Source organism: Pelophylax lessonae (genome assembly GCF_965119305.1).
Source record: "Pelophylax lessonae genome assembly, chromosome: 1".
NCBI lineage: Eukaryota > Metazoa > Chordata > Amphibia > Anura > Ranidae > Pelophylax > Pelophylax lessonae.
The window spans coordinates 705,254,052-705,276,686 of record NC_138768.1 but is presented as its reverse complement, the minus strand read 5'-3'; the positions used below and the strand labels follow the sequence as shown (position 1 = coordinate 705,276,686).

At 44.1% G+C, this 22,635-nt stretch overlaps 1 protein-coding gene across 1 annotated transcript in view; it reads left to right on the top strand.

The window, feature by feature from the left end:
* Positions 1-9,893: 9,893 nt before the first annotated feature.
* Positions 9,894-22,635, top strand: part of SPATA4 (spermatogenesis associated 4) — a 29,814-nt gene continuing 17,072 nt past the window's right edge. The window contains exons 1-3 of the mRNA XM_082243593.1: positions 9,894-10,060; positions 20,064-20,193; positions 21,317-21,435. Coding sequence (XP_082099719.1) covers positions 9,957-10,060; positions 20,064-20,193; positions 21,317-21,435 — 353 coding nt within the window. The 5' untranslated portion in view covers positions 9,894-9,956. The remainder of the gene's footprint in view (positions 10,061-20,063; positions 20,194-21,316; positions 21,436-22,635) is intronic.

Here is a 22,635-nt window from a genome sequence, read left to right as displayed (position 1 = left end):
TCATTCATTATTACTGGGCTCCAGGGTGCACAGTGGCTGTTACCAAAATACTTCTTATCTCTGATATTTTCTGAATTGCATAAATAGTTGCAGCAAATGATAGCCTTATAGAGGTTTATTGGTGCCATTAACATCATTCAGAAAATAACAGTGATAGCGTCTAGAACAGCTATTCTCAACCAGGGTTCTGTGGAAGTCCTAGGGTTCCTCGGAGGTTAATAGGGGTTCCTTGAACTGTGGGGGATTAACCTCCTATCTGATGGTCCCTACATAGTTCCTGTGCCAAGCCCACCTTGGCAGAGCCAGTAGTATTACACCAATAATCTTTTGTTGAACTATCTGCAAAGGTGTCATTATGGCCACTATTGTAATGGAGACATTTTTCCTACTGGCCCCAAGTGTAAGGAGCAATACTCCCACTAAACTGATTTTAGCAGGCGTTCCCTGAGGCCTGAACATTATATCCCGGGTTAAAAGTTTTTTTTCCCCATACAGTGGGGCTGCACCTACACTGCACAGGTCTACTGTTTGTTTTTGTCTAGGTGATTCGAGAGCAGATATATATTTACCTAATCTGGTCACCCCTTGACAAAACAAACAGTTAACTTATGTAGTGTGGGCACAGCCCCACTGCATAGGGAAAATAATTTCAGAGTTCAGCTTTAAGAAAGACTGGTCTACACTACAGCATGCATAGATCGGAAATAATGAGCGGAAAAAAAAATCTGCAGTTTAGTTTTAGGAAAGCTGCATCTGGAAATGAAGAGCTCGAAAGTATAACTGGCCATACATGGATCAAAATTAAGCCTGTTCAGCAGGGACTGGCCAAACATTATCCATGTATGGGCACCCTGGTTGTACAGACCGACTTCTGTACAACTACCCTGTCGAGTTTTTGTTTCCGAACAATCTGTGCCACCACCTGTAGCTAGCAAAGCTGATCATTGTGTTCTGACAGCTTGGAAGGCTCCCTGCTGTGAGAACACAATAGCATAGCTGGAGCCAGGGATTTCGTAAGCGGGCCTATGACCAGAGGGTTGGGCACAATATGGCGAATGCTTTCATCTACCAATAAGTGGGTTGCCCTATCCAAAAAGAAGCAGGACAGGGGTTCCAGCAACTTAGCACCAACACATAGCTAATCACAACCACCTTAGGGGTCAGGTGTCCTCCACTGCATACATACATGTGTAGCAAGAATCTGTATGATCTGTTCACTAGACTAAAAGAAAAATATCAAAGGGCAACTTTATTGCAGGAAAAAAATGGATGTTATAGGTGTTTTTATTTTAACATCTGCATTGCACTAATATGTGAAAATTCCTTTACTTTCCCTTACACAGGAGGCATATTATTACTTTAATTGCAGTGCAGAACACAGTATATATCTTCTCAAGTTTCCTTGTTCTTTGGTATACAGAGAAAAACCTCAAGTCAGTTTAAATGCCTATTAATATTTGTGTACTTGGGCTTCGTAAGCAAAAGAACATTAATCATGAGCAAGTTGATGTACACTTTATGGTGAGTTGCGTTGTATGGTCATAGATCACATTACCAAGCCCACTCCAGGCAATGACAAAGACAGACTATTGTTACACTGCAAATCCTTTTGGGTTCACACTTTGCAGGCTGTAAAGCACAGGGGTCTCAACACTAATCTCTCACAGACATGCTGCTTCCTAAATATTAGCCCTTGTCGCTACATCATTTTGGTGGAGGATTGAAAAAGTTGGGGTGGGTACTGTCAAAAAAGATACTAGCTCACAGAAACCCCCCCCCCCCCCCCAAAAAAAAAAAAAACTGTAATTTAGGCAGGACTGAAGAAGAAAGGGGGGGGGGTCTGGAAGAGTGTAAAGGTTGTTGTTTTTGGTCTATTTTAATTTATGTTATGCCTTTATACCAGTTGCAGTAAAGGAAATCACCTCTTAAAGCTGCTTCTATTTTGCCCCATTATTTATTTTTTCTTGATTTATTTTTTCATTCATTGTTTTTTTTTTTTTTCATTTTTGTTTTCCATTTTTAAGTTTTCATATACAGTATTCCATATTGTCCATACACAGTAGTTTCACTCCATTCATTACCACACTTTTTTCATGTTAACCAAACACGTTTCTTCCTTCACTGCTCCTCCTTTCTCTAGGCAACCAACATTGATCCTTAACTAGACAGCCTGGAGAGGAAATGCAGCCTTGCACCTGCGCATTAAGATACTTCTAGTCAGTAGAATGCATACTGTTATGGCAATTCCCACCTCTTCATTCAGGTCAGCCCTGAGCTTCCAATCTCCACCCTGAATTGGGGCTGCTCAGAGGTTGGATTTTAACAGAATAGTAAATCAGTCAAAGAGTAGTTTATACAGGGCTTTTTTTCTCAGAAAATAGATGCAGGAACTCAACCACGACCCCCAGAGTTCAGGAGTGCGCTGTAAACACAGAATGTAGAGTTCAGAAATGCGCTAAACACAGAGTGCAGAGTTCAGGGGTGCTCTATGTGTAGAGTTTCGGAGTGCGCTAAACACAGAGTGTAGAGTTTAGGGGTGCGCTACACATAGAGTGCAGAGTTCAGGGGTGCTCTATGTGCAGAGTTCCCGAGTGCGCTAAACACAGGGTGTAGAGTTCAGGGGTGCACTACACATAGAGTGCAGAGTTCAGGGGTGCTCTATGTGCAGAGTTCCAGAGTGCAGAGTTCAGGTTGCTCTACGTGCAGAGTTCCGGAGTGTGCTAAACACGGAGTGCAGAGTTCAGGGGTGCTCTATGTGAAGAGTTCTGGAGTGCACTAAACACAAAGTGCAGAGTTCAGGGGTGCTCTATGTGCAGAGTTCCCGAAGTGTGCTAAACACAGAGTGCAGAGTTCAGGGGTGCTCCATGTTCAGAGGTCTGGTGTGTGCTAAACACAGCGTGCAGAGTTCAGGTGTGCGCTACACATAGAGTGCAGAGCTCAGCCTTCTTCCACAGCTGCTTACCTCTGCATCCCCTATCCACATCTCATTTCACCCCTCTTCTTCTCTAGCACCTCTCCACACACTGTGGGTGGCTCTGCCTGTCTCATTTGCAGGGAGATCATCCAGTAGGAGTGTCAGCATCCCAACTGTACCCCAGGCACCTGCATCTCCCTTGTCCCCATCCTGCACTCAGTGGGAGCCACTCAGGAGATCAGATCTATGGAAGCCATTGGGAGACAAGCTGTAACTTGTAAACACAGAAGCCGGACCCCTGTGTTTACAAGTGATAGTGGTGAGCAGGGAGAAGAGGACCTGAGCCAGAAGTGGTGGAACTGAGTTCAACCAAGTTCCAGCTGAAAAAAGCCCTGAATTTATAAAGGAACTTCACCCTTATCTAAAAGCCCCACTCCCAGATAAAACTAACTTTTTACCACTTCTACCACCCTTCCCCCTCTAACCTATGCTGACAGCCTTTTTTCCCACCCTACCTGGTGAAGCCAACAATACTCACCCAAGTACCCCATCAAGGTTCCAGTTTTGGTGTGGGGGACTGTGAATCCAGTGCTGCAATGGCACCCTGGGACCACCCATCCCCTACTGGCCTCCTGTGATGACATAAGTCCTCTTCTCTCTCCTGAGAGGACCTCGCTTGCATCCAAATCAATGACATGAACACGAAGGACCCCAAGCAGGAAGTCAACAGAAGAGGAGAGGACTCAGGGCTTGGGCGTTACATGACCACGATAAGTGAAAACTGGCTTTTAGATATTTCTTTTTTTTTTTTTTACTCCAATGATAACATAAAGGGGGTGACAATGATCCTGGATGGAGTTTTAAAAACTACAACAAAGGTATCTTTAGAAATAGTTAGTACCGGAGGTGAGCTGTGGGTAGGGGTAGAAGAGGTGAGCTGTGAATGGAGGGGCAGAAGGTAGCTGTTAATCGGGGGTGCGGTGGTGAGCTGTGGATGGGGGTAGAAGAGGTGAGCTGTGGATGGAGGTGCAGAAGTAAGCCAAGGATGGGGGTATGCAGAAGTAAGCTGAGGAGGGGGGGGGGGTGCAGAAGTAAGCTGAAGATGGGGGGTGTGGAGAAGAGCTGTGGATAGGGGTAGAAGAGGTGAGCTGTGGGAGCTAAAGAATAGGAGTATAGTGGATGGAGGGAAGAAGAGGTAAGCTGTGGATGGGAGGCACAGAGGTAGAAAAGAGGTATGCAAAGATGAGCAATAGATGGTTACTTGGGGGGGGGGGGGGAGTATGTAAGTACTGTCCCTTGTGCTGATGTAATACATACATCTATCACATTCATCTCAGCACTGCACAGTACGTACTCCTGAGCCCAATGTGCCAGTGTTGCCGACCATCAGTATTTTTACTGGCAGCCAGTAAAAAAATGGGCACTTTGCTCCTGACAGTAAATGCCAGTAAAGGAAAAAGGTTGCCAGTAAAAAATATGACTGACACTCGGGTCAAAACTGCGCATGCACTGTTCCAGTCCAAGACTGGCCGAGACCATCCAAGTGCCTATTACAGTGTGTTCAGGCAGCACCAGTGGGGGGGGAAGGTCTGGAAGGCAGTGCCTGAGCATGTCTTGTGATGTCATGGTGCAAGGGAGCCAAGCTGAGTAGCTGGATCTGCGGGATGGGTGCAAGACAAGCCAGGAGCTGTTTTGACTGCAGTGGACTGAAGGGATCACCTGGTGTGGAGAGAGACTGTTAGTGTGACTCAGAAAGGGACGTGTCATCATCATCATCTGTGCTGCTGCACACTGCTGTAGTCAATTACATGTGTGTGTGTGTGTACCTTCCCATTCTAATGTCTTGCCCTCCTGCCCCTAAGCTACTTACTTACTATATCAAAAATAAAAGAAATATGTTTTTTGCCCTATTATCCACCTTAAATCACATTGCTAATTGCATAGTGTACTGGTTTATAGCCTGCAAACTGAAATTTGCACTTAAAACTGTAATTTTGTAACTTTTGAAAATGCCAGTAAAAACATGTCTGTGCCCGTAAATTTTGGGTGTCGTGCCAGTAAATTTCAATCTGGTAGGTTGGCAACACTGCAATGTGCTGCTATGCACTCCTGAATGTGGTACTGGCCAGACAGGGCTAATTCTTGCACCTCCCATCCACTTCTCACCTCTGCACCCCCTATCCACACCTCACCTCTGCACCCCCTTTCCACAGCTCACCTCTTCTACCTCCCATCCACAACTCATCTCTGCACCACCCATCTACAGCTTACCTCCGCTGCCCCCATTCACAGCTCATCTCTTCTACCCCCCATCCACAGCTCACCTCGGCACCTCCATCCACAGCTCACCTCTTCTTCCTCCCATCCACAGCTCCCCTCTGCACCCTCTGCACCCCCATCCACAGCTCACCTCTTCACCTCCTATCCACACTCATTCCTGCACCTCCTTTCCAAAACTCACCTCTGCAATCCCCCCATCCACAGCTCACCTCTGTATCCCTGCCCAGAACTCAATTCTGCACCCATATCCACAACTCACCTTGGCACCCACTCACGTTAAATCCCCTGTCAAAACTCTCCTCTGAACCCCCCACCCCCATCCACAACTTCACCCCCAACCTACAGCATATCTCTGCACCCTTCCACATTTTACTTCTGCACCCCCATCTACAGCACACTCCAATCCATGGTTATCACCCCTTCAATCCCCCAACTTTGACCTCTACACCCACTCCTACACTATGGCTGCCTCTTTTTACAACAACCCACCTTTACCTCTACAGCTCTCACATCTTCACACCCCCCATCCCCCTATCTTTTACAGCACTGAGTATGGAAATTCCCCCCCCCCCCCCATGCCTATCTCTCACATCTGTAAAACCTGCCCCCTCCACAGCTCTGACCTCTATGCAGCTACAAGTCAGCTTCACTTGGTTCAGTGCCACATGTCTGACAGGCGGGGGGACAGTAGTCGCCTTCTAAAGCATAATCATATGCCCTAATGTGCAGCTGTCCTGGGTGCCCATCCATAGCACACAGAAGACGGTAGAGGAAGTGAGTAGTGCAAAAGCTTCCTGTACTGCCTTCTGTATTTAGTGACAGTTTGGAGGGAACAGAGCTGCTGGAGGTAATGCACATGGGGTGATAAGGGTGTGCCCAGGCATACCCCATGCACATACCTCCCAACCTTTTGAGATGGGAGCAACACCTATTAGCAAAAGTATGTAGGCCCCCGGAAAGGAGAATTATACAAAAAAATGATTAGTTATTTAGGAACAGGAAGGAAAGCGTTAAGTGAGCTCATGCATTAAGTCTGCATTAGGTGCTTGGCTGGACCCCATTATTTTACTGGGAGTGAGATAACAGAGGTACGCTGGACTGGTGAAGTGGACACAGGCTCAGCATGTCCCTTGTAATGCAACATACAGGTTACAGTGTGTAGAATCATGGGACAAGTCACTTTCAGAGGAACTCTGTAATTAAATCCTGCACACAGTCAAGGCTCATCTCTAGGTCAGTGAACTACCCTAATGTATCACCAGTGATGATCACTGTTATAAGCAATAGTTTTAGCTGTCATAAATGGCTTTCATTCATGACAGCTTGCTTACTATTGTGATCTGTCATTGGCTACAGCTAATCACATGGTACAGGGTGCTGTAATTGGCCCAGGGACCATGTGATATTCTGTGGGCCAATCACAGCATCACAATAGTAAGCAACCTGTCATGAATGAAAGCAATGCATGACTGTTTTGCTTACATGTGATCACTATGATTAGTCATAGGTTCGCCCTGGCAGCTTACAGCGCTGCATGTTCTGGGCAACATACCTGTAGCTGCTGCCTGCTCGCATTAAATGTACTGTGGGCGGGTGGCAAGCGGTTAAAGAATTTGTTTACATTTATCAAAAACTGCCTATGCAGGTAAAGGGCACATGTAAATAAAGCCAAACTGTGTGACCAAAGTTAAATAATGCCCTTGCTATAGGTGTGGACCATTTACATACCTCTCAAAGCCTGGCCAAAAAACTCCAAGAGATGGCATCATCCCATCATGCCTTGGTGCTAGGATGTTGCTAAAAACACTCCTAGCCAATTCAAACCCCCTCTCATGCACTCTCTCCTCCCTGTCACAGTAGCTCTGAGCTCAGTGATGCTGTGAGCAAGGAGATAGTGGACCACACTATGTGTGGGGGTTTGAGAGCTCGCTCCTGTGATGGTGGGGGGGTGAGCTGTAGAGGCTGGGAGTGTCTTAGCAACAAGATAGGACAGGATGTCCTACTTTAATCAGAGCTGCACAGTTTGTTTTTATCTATAGGCACCCTTTACCTGCATAGGCATTTTTTGCTGAAGCCTGGTACACACGAACCCCTGGGTCAGAGGCATAACTAGAACCTTCAGGGCCCCCTGTGCAAAAAACCATGGAGGGTCCCCCTCCGAGCCCGGGGCACTTTCCACTGATCCCAAGGCCCTTTACTTCCATGACATGTTGCATACCCCAGATGACTTTTTTTTTTTACTTATTGAGCACATTTTTTACTGCACTCCTACATCAGTGCCCCCTTACATTAGTGTCCCCAAAGTGCCCCCTTACATCCCCCAGAATGCGGCCAAAGGTGTTACTTGGAGGGTGAAAGGGGGCACGCTGCAGGATCTAAGGGAGCACTCTGTACTAACTTAGTACCTCCTTTAGAGTGCCCCCTTACATCCTCCAGAATGCCCCTTACATCCTCTGGCAGAGTGCCCCCTTCGTACCTTCACAGTGTCTCCTTACATACCTCCAGAATGCTCCCTTAGTACTTCGGTAGTAGTGAAGAATGTAAGGGGGCACTCTGGAGGTACTAATATTAGATCCCTGCCATGTGGACTATCTATTCCATCATGGCGGTGTCAAGAGGAGGACACCACTCACCTCATGGCAGCCCTATTCCCTCTCCCTGCCACAGCCCCAACGTTTGCCTGGTATGTTAAAGTTACCTGTGGATTACTGGTTCCTTGTCTGTGTCACTTCCTGCAGCAGGTGTACATCTTTGCAAGGAAGTGCAGGAAAGAGGAGGAGGTTTGCCCAATAAACATCAGCCCAGGCTCCAGGATCGGACACCACGGCCTCCTCCACTCAGGTCAGCCACCTCTGCACTATACTTCCAGCCAGGGATCAGGGCTTCCAAACTGCTACCGCCGGACCCACCCCCTGCCATCTGAGTAGTAGCAGCAGTTCTGAGCCTATACTACAGCACAGCCATAGCACTATTCTCAGATCATGTGGACAGGGGAAAAGTGCTCAGTTTTTACAGCACAAATCAGCCGCCTTCCTGCCCTCCTGGCCCCCCCCCCTCCCTCCCCAGTGGCCGAACGTCAGGGCCTATTTGCATGTGCGACCTTTGCTACCCTGGTAGTTCTGCCACTGTGCTGAACAAAAAAAAAACCTGACAGCTCTGGTCAGAGCCGCTGTCCTTACAATTCAATGTTAGTACATCGATCTCACCCACTGAGCTATTGTGTTCTGACAGTGGGACAGCCCCTCCACCAGAACATTCCGTTCAGAGCTTGCAGCCATTGGCTTTGCAGCTTGCACGACCAGCTGTCATACACATGGGCTAATTGTTGGCCAGTTTTTATTGTACTGGCTAATGTTGCACAACATTTGGCCCGCATGTACTAGGACGGAGCAGAATCTGTTGAGTGGCACCTTTGGGCGCACACTGGGGGATGTAAGGGGGCACTTTGGGGACACTGATGTAGGAGTGCCTGATCAATGAGGAGATTCCTGCCTGCTCAGTGAGGGGTCTCCCCAGTGTAGACACAGGCTGCTGTTCTCTATAGGACGGTCAGATGGAAACAGGCTGCATGTCTGTTTCCATCCGACTGTCATCCGATCCGGCAGAAAGACAGTGAGTGTATTCCCATCCGTCTGTTTTTAGCGGACTGGGTCAGATGCCGGTGTTCCGTGAAAAAACCCTACCCGTGAAAATTTCCTACCCTCGTCACTTCCGGTGCACCTACGTCATGGAACAGCTGAGCAGCTTACCACTGCGCATGCTCACAGCTCCGGAGGGTAGGGAATTTTAACGTTACACCGCATCAGCTGTTGCCGCGGGTACATTAAATCATCTCTGCTCCTACCCCTCTGACTTCCCTGATCTCGGCTCCAAAATATACAAGCGGCGGGCGGGTCTATGAAAATATAACTCACGGAGCCGAGATCAGGGAAGTCAGAGGGGTAGGAGCGGAGATGATTTAATGTTGGAGCGGAGATGATTTAATGTACCCGCGGCAACAGCTGATGCGGTGTAACGTTACAAAACACTACCCCGTGAGAATTCCCTACCCTCCGAAGCTGTGAGCATGCGCAGTGGTAAGCTGATCAGCTGTTCCATGATGTAGGTGCACAGGAAGTGACGAGGGTAGGGAATTTTCAGGAGGTAGGGTTTTTTAACGTTACACCGGTGGGTGTCAGCTGACATATCCACTGACATCTGCTGCTCCATAAAGAACAATGGGTGATTCGATTGGCATGGTGAGTCACCATGTTTCCCCACAGTACATTACTGCTGCATTGTGAACAAAGTACATGGAAAACATAGCATACTTCCTATATCATAGGCAGGACAGCACCCTTCACAACACTACTTTGTAGACAGGCTCTGTGCAGCCCTGCTTTCCTTACAAGGATGCCATTTACATGCAACACACTGTGTCTGCACTGGTGCCCTTGATTGCAATATAACGTTTATTCAAAAGGTGAAATATTTCTCTGGTAGGAGATATGGGCGGACACAGAGCTAAGCAGGTGACACTACGTCACGCCTCCCTGCTGGCTCTCATATTACAGGCGGAGGATATTACTGGACATCACGAGTCACATGACCTGGAAGAGGCTCCTTACACACCGAAAGTGCAAGGAGGAGGGGCAGAACGATAGAGCCGCACTGTGATTGGTCCTAGTGCTTCCTGCTTGGCTAGCGTGGCAGCGGTTGCTATGGTAATGGGGGACGCGGCTCGGCTCAGTGTGGAGTGAGATTGTCCCGGTCTGCCGTCTTCATGTCCTCATACCCCGAAGCCCCGCGCAGAACCGGCGTGCCCAGAGATGTGCTCCGGTGGCTGCAGAGCCTGGATCTGAGCTTCTCCCCTAAAAACTTCCGGAGGTATCAGTGTGAAGGGGGTGAGAGGAACCTTAGGGGGGGCCATCTGAGGTGCTGACAGCAGGAGAAGGTCCACCAGCAGTGGGCAGTCCCTTACCCGACCCATGGCTGGTGACCTAAAGTGTTACTAAACCCACAGCAGTAAAATCCATCTGTATAATGTAGTAAAGCATCCTTGTTATACTCACTGTGGAACCTAAGGGGTTAATCCTCTGCATTGTGTACAAAGGCTATTTGATTCTGTCTTCTCTAATCCTCCCCTTCATCCACTGTCCCCAATCCATCTCCTGATAGAACAAAGCCTTGGGGGGGCACTGTGGACATGCTCAGTTTGTTTTTTTTTTTTTTCCTGGGAGGGTGCATGTGATCAGCACAGGGCCAATCAGCACTGTCCAGACAGAGGGTCAGGGGTCCTGCAGCCTGATAGAACAATCAGAACAGAATGAAAACTCCTTGCACAAGCTTTAGCTAGACACTAATAGATGTCGCAAGACTGCTATATACTGCTGATGAAAAAAAGGTATTTAGCAGTTTACATTTACTAAAATAATTGCATTTCCATGTTCTGTGTACTGTGGGAGACCAGATATAGTGAATGCAGGGTCCTGTGTTTAGTAACACTTTAAACTGATCGTACATATTTCATTTTTCTTGTTCAATTTCCTTTAGATTAACCTTCGATCATGTAGTGCAAGGGTCTGTCTGATTGCATACAATATGAAAGTGTTCAGGTAAATCTAAAGGAAAATTGTATAATGTATGGCCAGCCATCCTGTCCACCATTGCTTCTATTGATCTGTGTTGGCCTCATGCACACTGAGTTCCTTACTCCTTGCAGGAGAAAAACTGCCAAAAATGCGCCGCATTCTGCATAAGCATTTAGGTGGTAAAGTGGTTGTAAAGGCTGAATATTTTGTACAGCCAAGCATTCTATGCATGGAAGTAAAAAACCTTTTGTGTGCAGCAGCCCCCCCCCCCCTCCTCAATACTTACCTGAGCCCCATCTTATCCAGCAATGTGCACAAGAGACTCAGCTGTCCTGGGACTCCCTCTACTCATTGGCTGAGACAGTAGTGGGTGCCTATTGGCTCCCACTGCTGTAAATCACAGCCAGTGAGCCAGTGAGGGGGGGGGGGGAAGGCAGCCGTGCCTTATAGACGTATAGAGCAGCGGCTCGGGAGCGAACACACAGCAGTACCCCCAGAGAAAGAAAGGACACTGCTCAAGGGGGAGGGGGGAGGGGGCAGGACTCAAATAGAAGAGAATCGGGGCTGCTCTGTGTAAAACTATTGCACAGAGCAGGTAAGTATAAAATGTTTATTTAAAAAAAAAAAAAACAAGCTTTAGTATCACTTTAATGGCTGGAATATTAATGTAATCTGGAGAATGGACGGAAATCAATGCTTAAGTGCTAAACATGCAAATTTAGGCATGTCAAGCGCCTTTTTCTGCTGAAACTTTCTTCTCCTGAACATGCTGGTGATGTTTTTTTTTTTTTTTAGCCTGTAAATAGTCATGTATGTATGTATGGACACCAGGCTAACATAGAGCTGCAATTACAGGCTGAAAAAAAAGTCAAACACCCGTAAAAGCAGCATTTTGTAAGCCGAAGGTGCAAGGAATGAATTTTATGTGAAAGTTGTGTGAATCCTGGGTAAAGACACACGATCAGATTATCGAACGATCTGTTGTCCGTTTTTTGTTGCATGCTAGTATCATATGGAAAGTGAAGAGGTTACTTTCATACGAAAATTCCCGTACGACAGAATTCTACTTCAGAAGTGATGTCATGTGTTGGATTGTTTTGTATGTGTTCTTTCTCTCTGAGCATGCCTAGTCTTGCTCTTACGATTTTTTTTCGGGCGAAAACTGTACTGATTAAACGAAAATCGGACGCTGTGTTGACGTGCGATAAAACTTTTATAGCCTGCACATCCAGTTTTTGTCGTCCGAAAATTCGTAATTGGCTGTCGAAAGCACTATACTAACAATCCGAAAATCGGCAGATCGTTCGTCGGACGAAATTTTACTTTGTTGTGTTGTGTTGGGCCATATAATATGAGGTCAAATCTAAGCACTTTCAATTTGTATGCAGTCAGGCAGGCCCTTGCACTACAGAATTGAAGGTAAATCTAAAGGAAATAAAACAACAAAAGTTGTATAGTCTGTATCCAGCTTTACATTATTGATAAATAGATCCCATAATAGAAGATCTGATCTCCCATGGCAGAATGCTGTTTTTACACACTATTGCACTGCTTTGGCACACCTGTTTAGGCCACACAGGCAGAAACAGCGCAGCTTTTAGGCCCCTTTCACACTTGTGCGACTCCAAAGTCGCACAATTTTACCACGATTTTGCTGCGACTTTTTGCAGCGATTTTGATGCGAGTTTAACTGGGCTTATAATGTCTTTTCCTCAAAATGCACCAAAATCATGCCAAAAGTAGTGCAGGGACTACTTTGAAGTTGATGGGACTTCAAGTCGCACAGATATGAATGGGGCTCATTGGAAATAATGGAGAACGACTTGTCATGCAATTTTGCAGTCCCAAATCGCATGACAAGTCGCACAAGTGTGAAAGGGGCCTTAGAGGCATTTTTTTCTTTTGTTTTTTAATGTCTGGCTTTTTTATGCGTCCTTGCAGACTGTGCCATTTAGATTTTGTATTTTCGAGCAGCATTTAGGCATAAAGAAATGCCCCAAACCTGCATTAGGAGAGGAGCTTACTGGTATAATTTACGCACATAAATGCATTCCAGTGGCTAGAATAAATGAATATTGTAGCCAAGAAAATGAGTTTATGTGCAAGTGAATATAAACTAAATGTACATATAAACTCTAAACGCCATACACCGGTAAATACCAAAAAAGAATTATATTTAAACTGGATTTTTCTACCATCTGCTGGCAGTGAGATCCACGGTACATTGGACTAGTTTAATACACTTGTGTGCATGATGCTTTAAAGTGCATTGCATTAAGTCACCACTAAGGATGATCGAACTTTTGAAAAGTTCGGTTCGGCCAGAACATCCGAACTTCCCGAAAGTTCGGCCCGGATTTCAGAACCCCATTGAAATCAATGGGACCCGAACTTCGGTAATCAAAAAACACCATTTTGAAGCCCCAAAACCCAATAAATGCCCCTAAAAAGTGCCTAGGGTTCTGGGTCATGCCCCATTAACTATTAATCACACAAAAAAAAGTTCTTAAAAATTGTCATTTTTGATAAAAAAAGCCAATTATTGAAAAAATTAAAAAAAAAAAGAGATTTTTTGATTTTTACAGTGGATTTCAGATCTGGGGGGTCTAAAAGGTGTACATGTGAAGTTTCAGCTCTGTAGCATGTCCATAACCAGAAAAAAAAAGATTGTTTGTATTAGAAAACTTTCTGACAAGGGGTTGGCTCCGCTCCTGTAACACCTTGCCGGTTTAATAGAAGGCATTTTTTGGGATCTTTGCAGTCAGGAAAAACATCTGAACTTGTGTATAGTAGTACTGTGCACAAGTTCTGATGTTTTGCCTGCCTCCAAAAACCCCCAAAAAATGCCAGCAAAAACACACCTGGGCATTTTTTTTTTTTACGCTAGCGTTTTTTTGGGCATTTTTTGGGGTTCTTTTGAGGCAGGCAAAACATCTGAACTTGTGTATAGTGGTATATATACACACATCCATATATTTATATACACACCTAGACATATATAGGTGTGATAGTAGCAGAAATATATTACTGTAAATAATTTCATTAGCGCAATCATATATTTCTGCTACTATCACACCTATATATGTCTAGGTGTGTATATAAATATATGGATGTGTGTATATACACCACTATACACAAGTTCAGATGTTTTGCCTGCCTCAAAAGAACCCCAAAAAATGCCAAAAAAACGCTAGCGTCAAGAAAAAAATGCCCAGGTGTGTTTTTGCTGGCATTTTTTGGGGGTTTTGGAGGCAGGCAAAACATCTGAACTTGTGCACAGTACCACTATACACAAGTTCAGATGTTTTTCCTGACTGCAAAGATCCCAAAAAAATGCCTTCTATTAAACCGGCAAGGTGTTACAGGAGCGGAGCCAACCCCCTGTCAGAAAGTTTTCTAATACAAATGATCTTTTTTTTATGGTTCTGGACATGCTACAGAGCTGAAACTTCACAGGTACACCTTTTAGACCCCCCAGACACAAAATCACACAAAAAAAGTTCTTAAAAATTGTCATTTTTGATAAAAAAGCCAATTATTGAAAATATTTAAAAAAAAAAAAAAAAAGAGATTTTTTGATTTTTACTTTGGATTTCAGATCTGGGGGGTCTAAAAAGTGTACATGTGAAGATTCAGCTCTGTAGCATGTCCAGAACCAGAAAAAAAAAGATTGTTTGTATTAGAAAACTTTCTGACAGGGGGTTGGCTCCGCTCCTGTAACACCTTGCCGGTTTAATAGAAGGCATTTTTTTGGGATCTTTGCAGTCAGGAAAAACATCTGAACTTGTGTATAGTGGTACTGTGCACAAGTTCAGATGTTTTGCCTGCCTCCAAAACCCCCCAAAAAATGCCAGCAAAAACACACCTGGGCATTTTTTTTTTGACGCTAGCGTTTTTTTGGCATTTTTTTGGGTTCTTTTGAGGCAGGCAAAACATCTGAACTTGTGTATAGTGGTGTATATATACACACATACATATATTTATATACACACCTAGACATATATAGGTGTGATAGTAGCAGAAATATATTACTGTAAATGATTTTATTAGCGCAAGCATATATTTCTGCTACTATCACACCTATATATGTCTAGGTGTGTATATAAATATATGGATGTGTGTATATACACCACTATACACAAGTTCAGATGTTTTGCCTGCCTCAAAAGAACCCCAAAAAATGCCAAAAAAACGCTAGCGTCAAGAAAAAAATGCCCAGGTGTGTTTTTGCTGGCATTTTTTGGGGGTTTTGGAGGCAGGCAAAACATCTGAACTTGTGCACAGTACCACTATACACAAGTTCAGATGTTTTTCCTGACTGCAAAGATCCCAAAAAAATGCCTTCTATTAAACCGGCAAGGTGTTACAGGAGCGGAGCCAACCCCCTGTCAGAAAGTTTTCTAATACAAATGATCTTTTTTTTATGGTTCTGGACATGCTACAGAGCTGAAACTTCACAGGTACACCTTTTAGACCCCCCAGACACAAAATCACACAAAAAAAGTTCTTAAAAATTGTCATTTTTGATAAAAAAGCCAATTATTGAAAATATTTAAAAAAAAAAAAAAAAAAAAGAGATTTTTTGATTTTTACTTTGGATTTCAGATCTGGGGGGTCTAAAAAGTGTACATGTGAAGATTCAGCTCTGTAGCATGTCCAGAACCAGAAAAAAAAAGATTGTTTGTATTAGAAAACTTTCTGACAGGGGGTTGGCTCCGCTCCTGTAACACCTTGCCGGTTTAATAGAAGGCATTTTTTTGGGATCTTTGCAGTCAGGAAAAACATCTGAACTTGTGTATAGTGGTACTGTGCACAAGTTCAGATGTTTTGCCTGCCTCCAAAACCCCCCAAAAAATGCCAGCAAAAACACACCTGGGCATTTTTTTTTTGACGCTAGCGTTTTTTTGGCATTTTTTTGGGTTCTTTTGAGGCAGGCAAAACATCTGAACTTGTGTATAGTGGTGTATATATACACACATACATATATTTATATACACACCTAGACATATATAGGTGTGATAGTAGCAGAAATATATTACTGTAAATGATTTTATTAGCGCAAGCATATATTTCTGCTACTATCACACCTATATATGTCTAGGTGTGTATATAAATATATGGATGTGTGTATATACACCACTATACACAAGTTCAGATGTTTTGCCTGCCTCCAAAACCCCCCAAAAAATGCCAGCAAAAACACACCTGGGCATTTTTTTTTTTTTTTTGACGCTAGCGTTTTTTTGGCACTTTTTTGGGTTCTTTTGAGGCAGGCAAAACATCTGAACATGTGTATAGGGGGTATATATAGACATATATGTCTGAATATATACCCCTAGACATATATAGGTGTGATAGTAGCAGAAATATATTACTGTAAATGATTTCATTAGCGCAAGTATTTATTTCAGCTACTATCACACCTATATATGTCTAGGGGTATATATTCAGACATATATGTCTATATATACCCCCTATACATATGTTCAGATGTCATGTCTGACATCAAACATGTCCTCAAAAAAGCACTGGCAGTGGCAGCCCCTGCAGCATATAAAATGCTTGGCTGGTGAGAAGCCATATGCCTGTCCCGAAGCTATTCAGAGAAATGATCATTTCTCTATAGCGGTCACCCTGCTATGGAAGGGTTTTGTCACCCTGCCATAGCAGTCACTGCCAGTTAACCCTACACTACACTACGGTCCCCTGACACTTAACACTTTCCCTACAGAAACTACATTTTTGAAGCTAACTAAAGTGTAAAGGAGCACTCTAACTACACTAGATATCCCTTTCCTGACACTAATAAATAGCTAAATGACACTTTTCAAGTAAAATTAACAGAACTGCTTCCACTCTCTTCCATGTCCAGTATAACAATGCTAGGAATATGGCGGGGGCGATCTTATATACTGGGGGGCGTATTCACTAATGATTGGTCTAGGGACCCCCTAGTCACTCCAATCACATTCCTAGCATTCTCCTGCCCCCTCAATTGGCTTTTGCTAATGGTTCTGGTCCAATCACAAGCTTTTAAAGCCCATTTCCTGAAGCATTGCATTTTGGGCGGTTCTGGTTGCCGAATTCCGAACTTTTTGGGCAAAAAGTTCTAAATTCGGCCAAACCTCGAACACCCAATGTTCGGGCCGAACCGATGGTGGACCCGAACCGTTCGATCATCCCTAGTCACCACATTGATTTGAATGTGGTGGTACACACAGGCCACAATCTGCTGGTACAGAAGAAACCGGCCGACATTCTGTCAGTGTGTACAGGTCCTTGTCCGACAGAAGCGAATATCACCGCCAGCTTCTGTTGAACAAGCATGCTGGAAAACCAGCAGCTGATCGGCATCTGATCAGCACACGCAGCCAAACATTGCTTTTACAGGTGTTTCACATTTTTTATTTCAGCCCGTAAAAGCACCCATATGTAAGCCTATGTGTCCATGCACACATACAATCGGTATAGAAAAGAATCACTCCCCTTTAAAATATCACATGTTGTTGCTTTGCAGCCTGAAATGAAGACACACAGTTTTTGTTCTATCCAGCTGTTTTTTACTGCAATTTAATGCAACTTATAACATCCAAGTGAAAGATTTAACACCAAAATGTCAGAAAAAAATGCAAAAAAAATTTTCAAAAACAGATTCACTGAGTTGAAAAAAGGATCACCCCCCCTAAAAATGTCTTTTAAACTCAGTCAGGTGTAGCTAATTTCAAACCAAACAATAAAAAGTGTGCTGTCCTTGTGCTAGGTATAAGTTGATGAATCACATAAAAGACACAATAAAAGGGCATTAAACGTATGATGAACTCATCCTACATTGATATATCTGTGCAAATAAAGTCCATATAAAATGTGCAAAAAATATACAGTAATACCTAAGTTTGCGAGCATAATTCGTTGCAGAAGCATGCTTGTAATCCAGAGCACTCATATATCAAAGCAAATTTCCCCATAAGAAATAATGGAAACTCTGATCATTCGTTCCACAACCATTTATTCATATAAAAAAGATTACGGCGATGCAAAATACAGTATAAAGTGTACTGTAAAAATAAAACAATTTAACCTGCACTTTGCGGCACCCCTCCACATATCATTATGACCGGCTCCAAATCCATAGTTCCTTTTGTATTAAAAAAAAAGAAAAAAGAATAACCGTACACTCACATTGTTAAGGATTCTGGTGCAATTCCAAAGCCGCTGGCGTATATGTACTGTACTGTATAGTAAAGCCCGCTGGTGTATAGTATATGACCAGAGGTCCGGGGGTGCTATTGACTCCCAGTGCTTCTGGCAGAACTTAGAGACAGTCGGGAAATGTTGATGTCACTTCTGGGTGCTCCGAACGCGCGTTACATATAATTATATATGTATATACATATGTAATGAATAAATAAATAAATATATATATACATATATATATATATATATATACAGGGTTTTTTTTCTCAGACAATAGGTACAGGGGAACTCAAACATGACCCCCCCCCCAAACTTTATCAGCTCCGAACAGCATCAAATAGTGGGTGTGGTCAAATTTCACAAGCAAACAGTGGGAGGGTCTTAAGGGGGCATTAAATACCAGGAGTGCAGAGTTCAGGAAGGGGAGGGGGGTTACACACAGAGTTCGGGGGTGCGATACATACATAATGCAGAGCTCAGTGGTGCGCTGCCTACAGAGTGCTGAAGTAAGCCTTTTTCCACAGCTGCTTACGTCTGCACCCCCCCCCCCCCCATCCACATCTCACTTCAGCTCTGAACTCTGCATGCAACCCCCCCCCCCTCCTCCACTGCCCCATTTTCTCCCCTCCTCCTTAAAAGCTCCACCATCTTCCACATGTCTTACTTTTGTTGCTGTATTAAGCTGAAGCACCCAGTCGGTTCTAGTACCTCCCCACACACTGTAGTTAGCGCAGCCTCTCTCACTTGTGGGGAAATCATCCAGTGGGGGTGTCGGCATTTGCACTGCACCCAGGGCACCTGCATCTCCATTGTCTCCATCATGCAGTCAGTGGGAGACACACAGGAGATCAGATCTGTGGGAGCCGTTGGGATACAAACTGTCACTTGTAAACATAGAAGCTGGACTTCTGTGTTTACAAGTGATAGTGGTGAGCAGGGAGCAGAGTGCCTGAGCCAAAGGTGGTGGAACGGAGTTCCACCAAGTTCCAGCTAGAAAAGACACCCTGTGTGTGTATATATATATATATATATATATATATATATATATATATATATATATAGTGCAAAAAGACACGTGAAGGAATGATGACAATGTGCACCACTGGAGAAAGAGTGCTTCTAAAAGGAATAACCACAAGTCATTAAATTAGCTCCTTACCAGCTGCTCTGATCCCACAAGGAGACCTGCACAGCCTGATGGGAACTCCTTGAGATGAATTAGAGTGCAGACTGTGAGCCAGGCCTTCTCCTCCAACATCAGTGCCTGACCTCACAACTGCGCTTCTGGAAGAATGGTCAAACATTCCCATAGACAAACTCCTAAACCTTGTGGACAGCCTTCCCAGAAGAGTTGAAGCTGTTATAGCTGTAAAGGGTGGACTAACTCAATATTGAACCCTACGGACTAAGACTGGGATGCCATTAAAGTTCATGTGTGTGTGTAAAGGCAGGCGCCCCAATACTTTTGACAAAATAGAGTATTTGGTTGGATTTTTACTGCTGTACTTGCAGTTAACAACTTTCAATGCTGCTGGCTTCTGCTCTCCCCGTGCTGCTTTCCTGAATGTCTAACCCTCACAGTAAAGAGTTACCAGTGGACATTGCAGTCTCCAGCCTGTCTGTTAGCTTAAAGAAGGGATTGGGAGGAGGATGGATGAGCAAGGGAGTGCTTTTCCATAGTAGGCTACAGGGCTATGTGTTTCCTTTGATGCACACAGTGTAGGGAAACACAACTCAAATCTCTGCATTCAAGGGTTCCTTGAAACAGCAAACCTATGGAAGTGGTCAAGGCACCAGCTTAAACTGGAAAATAGGCAAGGAATAAAATATAAAGAAGCCCAGTTAGCGATTAAATCATCTGCTGAACGTGCTTAAACACTGAAGGTTTAATATCACTTTAAATAATCTCTGGTCATTAAAGAGTAAAAATAAAGAGTACACTACTGAACAAATTATTACATTAAGGACCTAAAGTGTAAATTCTGACCACATGATTATATTTTTCAGTTTCTTTTTCTGCAGTTATAATATTATTAGTAAGTGTTTCAGTGTCACATCCATTGCTAGGTGAATCCGTGGCATCATTGCCATTTTCTATGTTCCAGAGACTTTTCAAATGGTTTCATCACAGCTGAGATCTTCTATTGGTATTATCCAGAAGACATACAGTTACATTCGTTTGACAATGGGACATCTCTAGCTACAAAATTAGGCAACTGGTCACAGCTAGAGAAGGTAAGCACTCTGCTTAGAAAACTAATTAAGAATTGTTATATCATAAAAAACAGACCTGATGTAGGCTTGATTATATTATATCTACGCACGAATATAATGTTTCTTATAATATTTTCAACAGATTGGATGTATACTTTCTTATTTCATATCTAATAATGCAACCATTTTCAACCAGGGTTCTTCCAGAGGTTGCTGGGGGTTCTTTTATCTTGAACTGACTGTCCTCCCATCTGAAGGTGCCTACACAGGTCTGGGGCCAATAGTTTCCCCATTGATCCTCAATAAATTAGTTTTAGCAAGGGTTCCCCGAGACGTGAAAATAATTTTTTTGCTGGTTCTTCTGAAATAAAAAGGTTATGAAAAGCTTTACGTAATTTGTATTGACTGGTGATATATTTTATTATAGTAATTTACAGAATTTATATAGGGCCAACAGTCTTCACAGTGCTTTGTAATATAAAGGTGGACAGTACAAATACAATACAGTTCAATACAGAAGGAATAGGAGGGCCCTGCTCATGGAGCTTACAATCTAAAGGGAGGGGGAAGTGGTACAAAAGGTAAAAGCTGCAGGGGATAATCTGATGGAGGGTGGAGGTAGGGTAGGTTTCCCCTGAATAAATGAGTTTTCAAGGTTCGCCTAAAGGCAGACAGGGTAAGAACTAACCAGACATACTGGGGTATGGAGTCCCAGTGGATGGGAGAGGTTCTAGAAAAGTCCTGGAGACAAGCATGGGAGGAAGTAGCAAGGGAGCTAGAGAGAAAGATGACTTGGGAAGAGCAGAGAGGACAGTTTGGACAATATTTGCAGATGAAGATAGTTATGTAGTTGGGGGCAGTGTTGTGGATGGCTCTGTACGTTATGGTTAGTATGTTGAATTTTATATGTTGGGCTGGTGGAAGCCAGTAAAGGGATTGGCAGAGAGGGGCAGAAGTCATGGATTAGTTCGTAAAGTGTATAAGTCTGACAGCAGCATTTATAATAGACTGAAGGGAGGATAGCCTGTATAAAGGTAGGCCAGTGAGGAGCGAGTTGCAGTATTGATTATATTGATTAATGTACATAATATTATGGGTATTACTATTTATACATTTCATTTTAATGTGTTATGATATTTCACAGTTCTTCTTCAAAAGGAATTTAAATCTTTCCAAAGAATTAATTGACGGAACAATTCATTGCAAACCTGGAGCAGCAGAACTATTGTTACAAGAAATTTATGTTATGCTGACAAACAGAAGGTAAGATATTTTGCTTTCTATGTTTATTGTGTTATATCCATTGTGTGACAGTGCCAGACTCTGCCACAGTGTTTATAAAATGGATACATAGAAATGTCACAGGATTCTCGCAGTTAGGGTTTGAAAAGCTTGGGCATGATTGTGGTGAGTGGTGAAAGCTGTGTTTTCAGTTTTTTTTCCAGGTTTTGTAATTCTGGATTGGGGCTTATAGCTTGAAGGTTTCATATGGCACTTTTCCACTGCAAGTACCGGCTAGTACCGGCTCGGCTCTACTCGGCCCTGCTTGGCCCGGTTTGCTTTTCCACTGCGGTACCGCATGGTATAGTGTCGGAACGGTTCGGTACGGTATGGTATAGGTTTGCTTTTCCACTAAAGTAGTACTAAAGTTAAGTGGGTGGGATAACAACGGGGTGGGTGTGATTCTCTGACCAATCAGTGGCTAGTAGTGACTGCATGCAAAGGATTGTGGGATATGGTACCAGTTTGGTACCTGTTGGAACCACAATCGAGTAGGTACTGTTTTTTCAGAGCCGTACCGTTCGGTTCCATGCAGTGGAAAAGCAAACCTATACCGTACCGTACCGAACCGTTCCGACCCTATACCATGCGGTACCGCAGTGGAAAAGCACAAAAGCGTGCCGAACCGGTACGGTTCCATGCAGTGGAAAAGCGCCAATAGTGTCTTGGAAGAGATGAGGCCTTCAATCTTGTGTCTGGGTTTTGCTGGAGGCCTGCAGGCTGAGTGAGTACACAGGTGGGCAGCGTTGTTATAAGCCAAGCCTGACCGTAGCTCAGAGCTCCCGTTTGCAGACAGAGCCCTTGTTGGAAGTTATAGGTGTGCTCCAGCCAGGAGGGACATGTGTTTCTACTGGAGACTGCCTCCCGTGTTGGGGGGGATTCCTTGTCACAGGACTGAGAGAGTGAGGACAGCTGTGCAGGTCTGTGGAGACGGAGCAAACTGAGGTGACTAATGAGTCCAGGGGGCTTGGGCGAGTCTATAAGTCTCTGAAAGAATTCTCCCTGTAACCCAGGCTCTCTCGCCCTGTTTAGAGGCCAGGAGTGGGCCTGTACACCCAAGGTGCTGTAACAAGAGGCTAAGTGAGTCAAGAGAGCCAGGAAGCTGGGTCTGAAGTAACCTGACAAGAGCAGCGGTGCTGCTGTAGTTAGCATTTTGCAGTTGGACCTTTACTTTGTGACGCT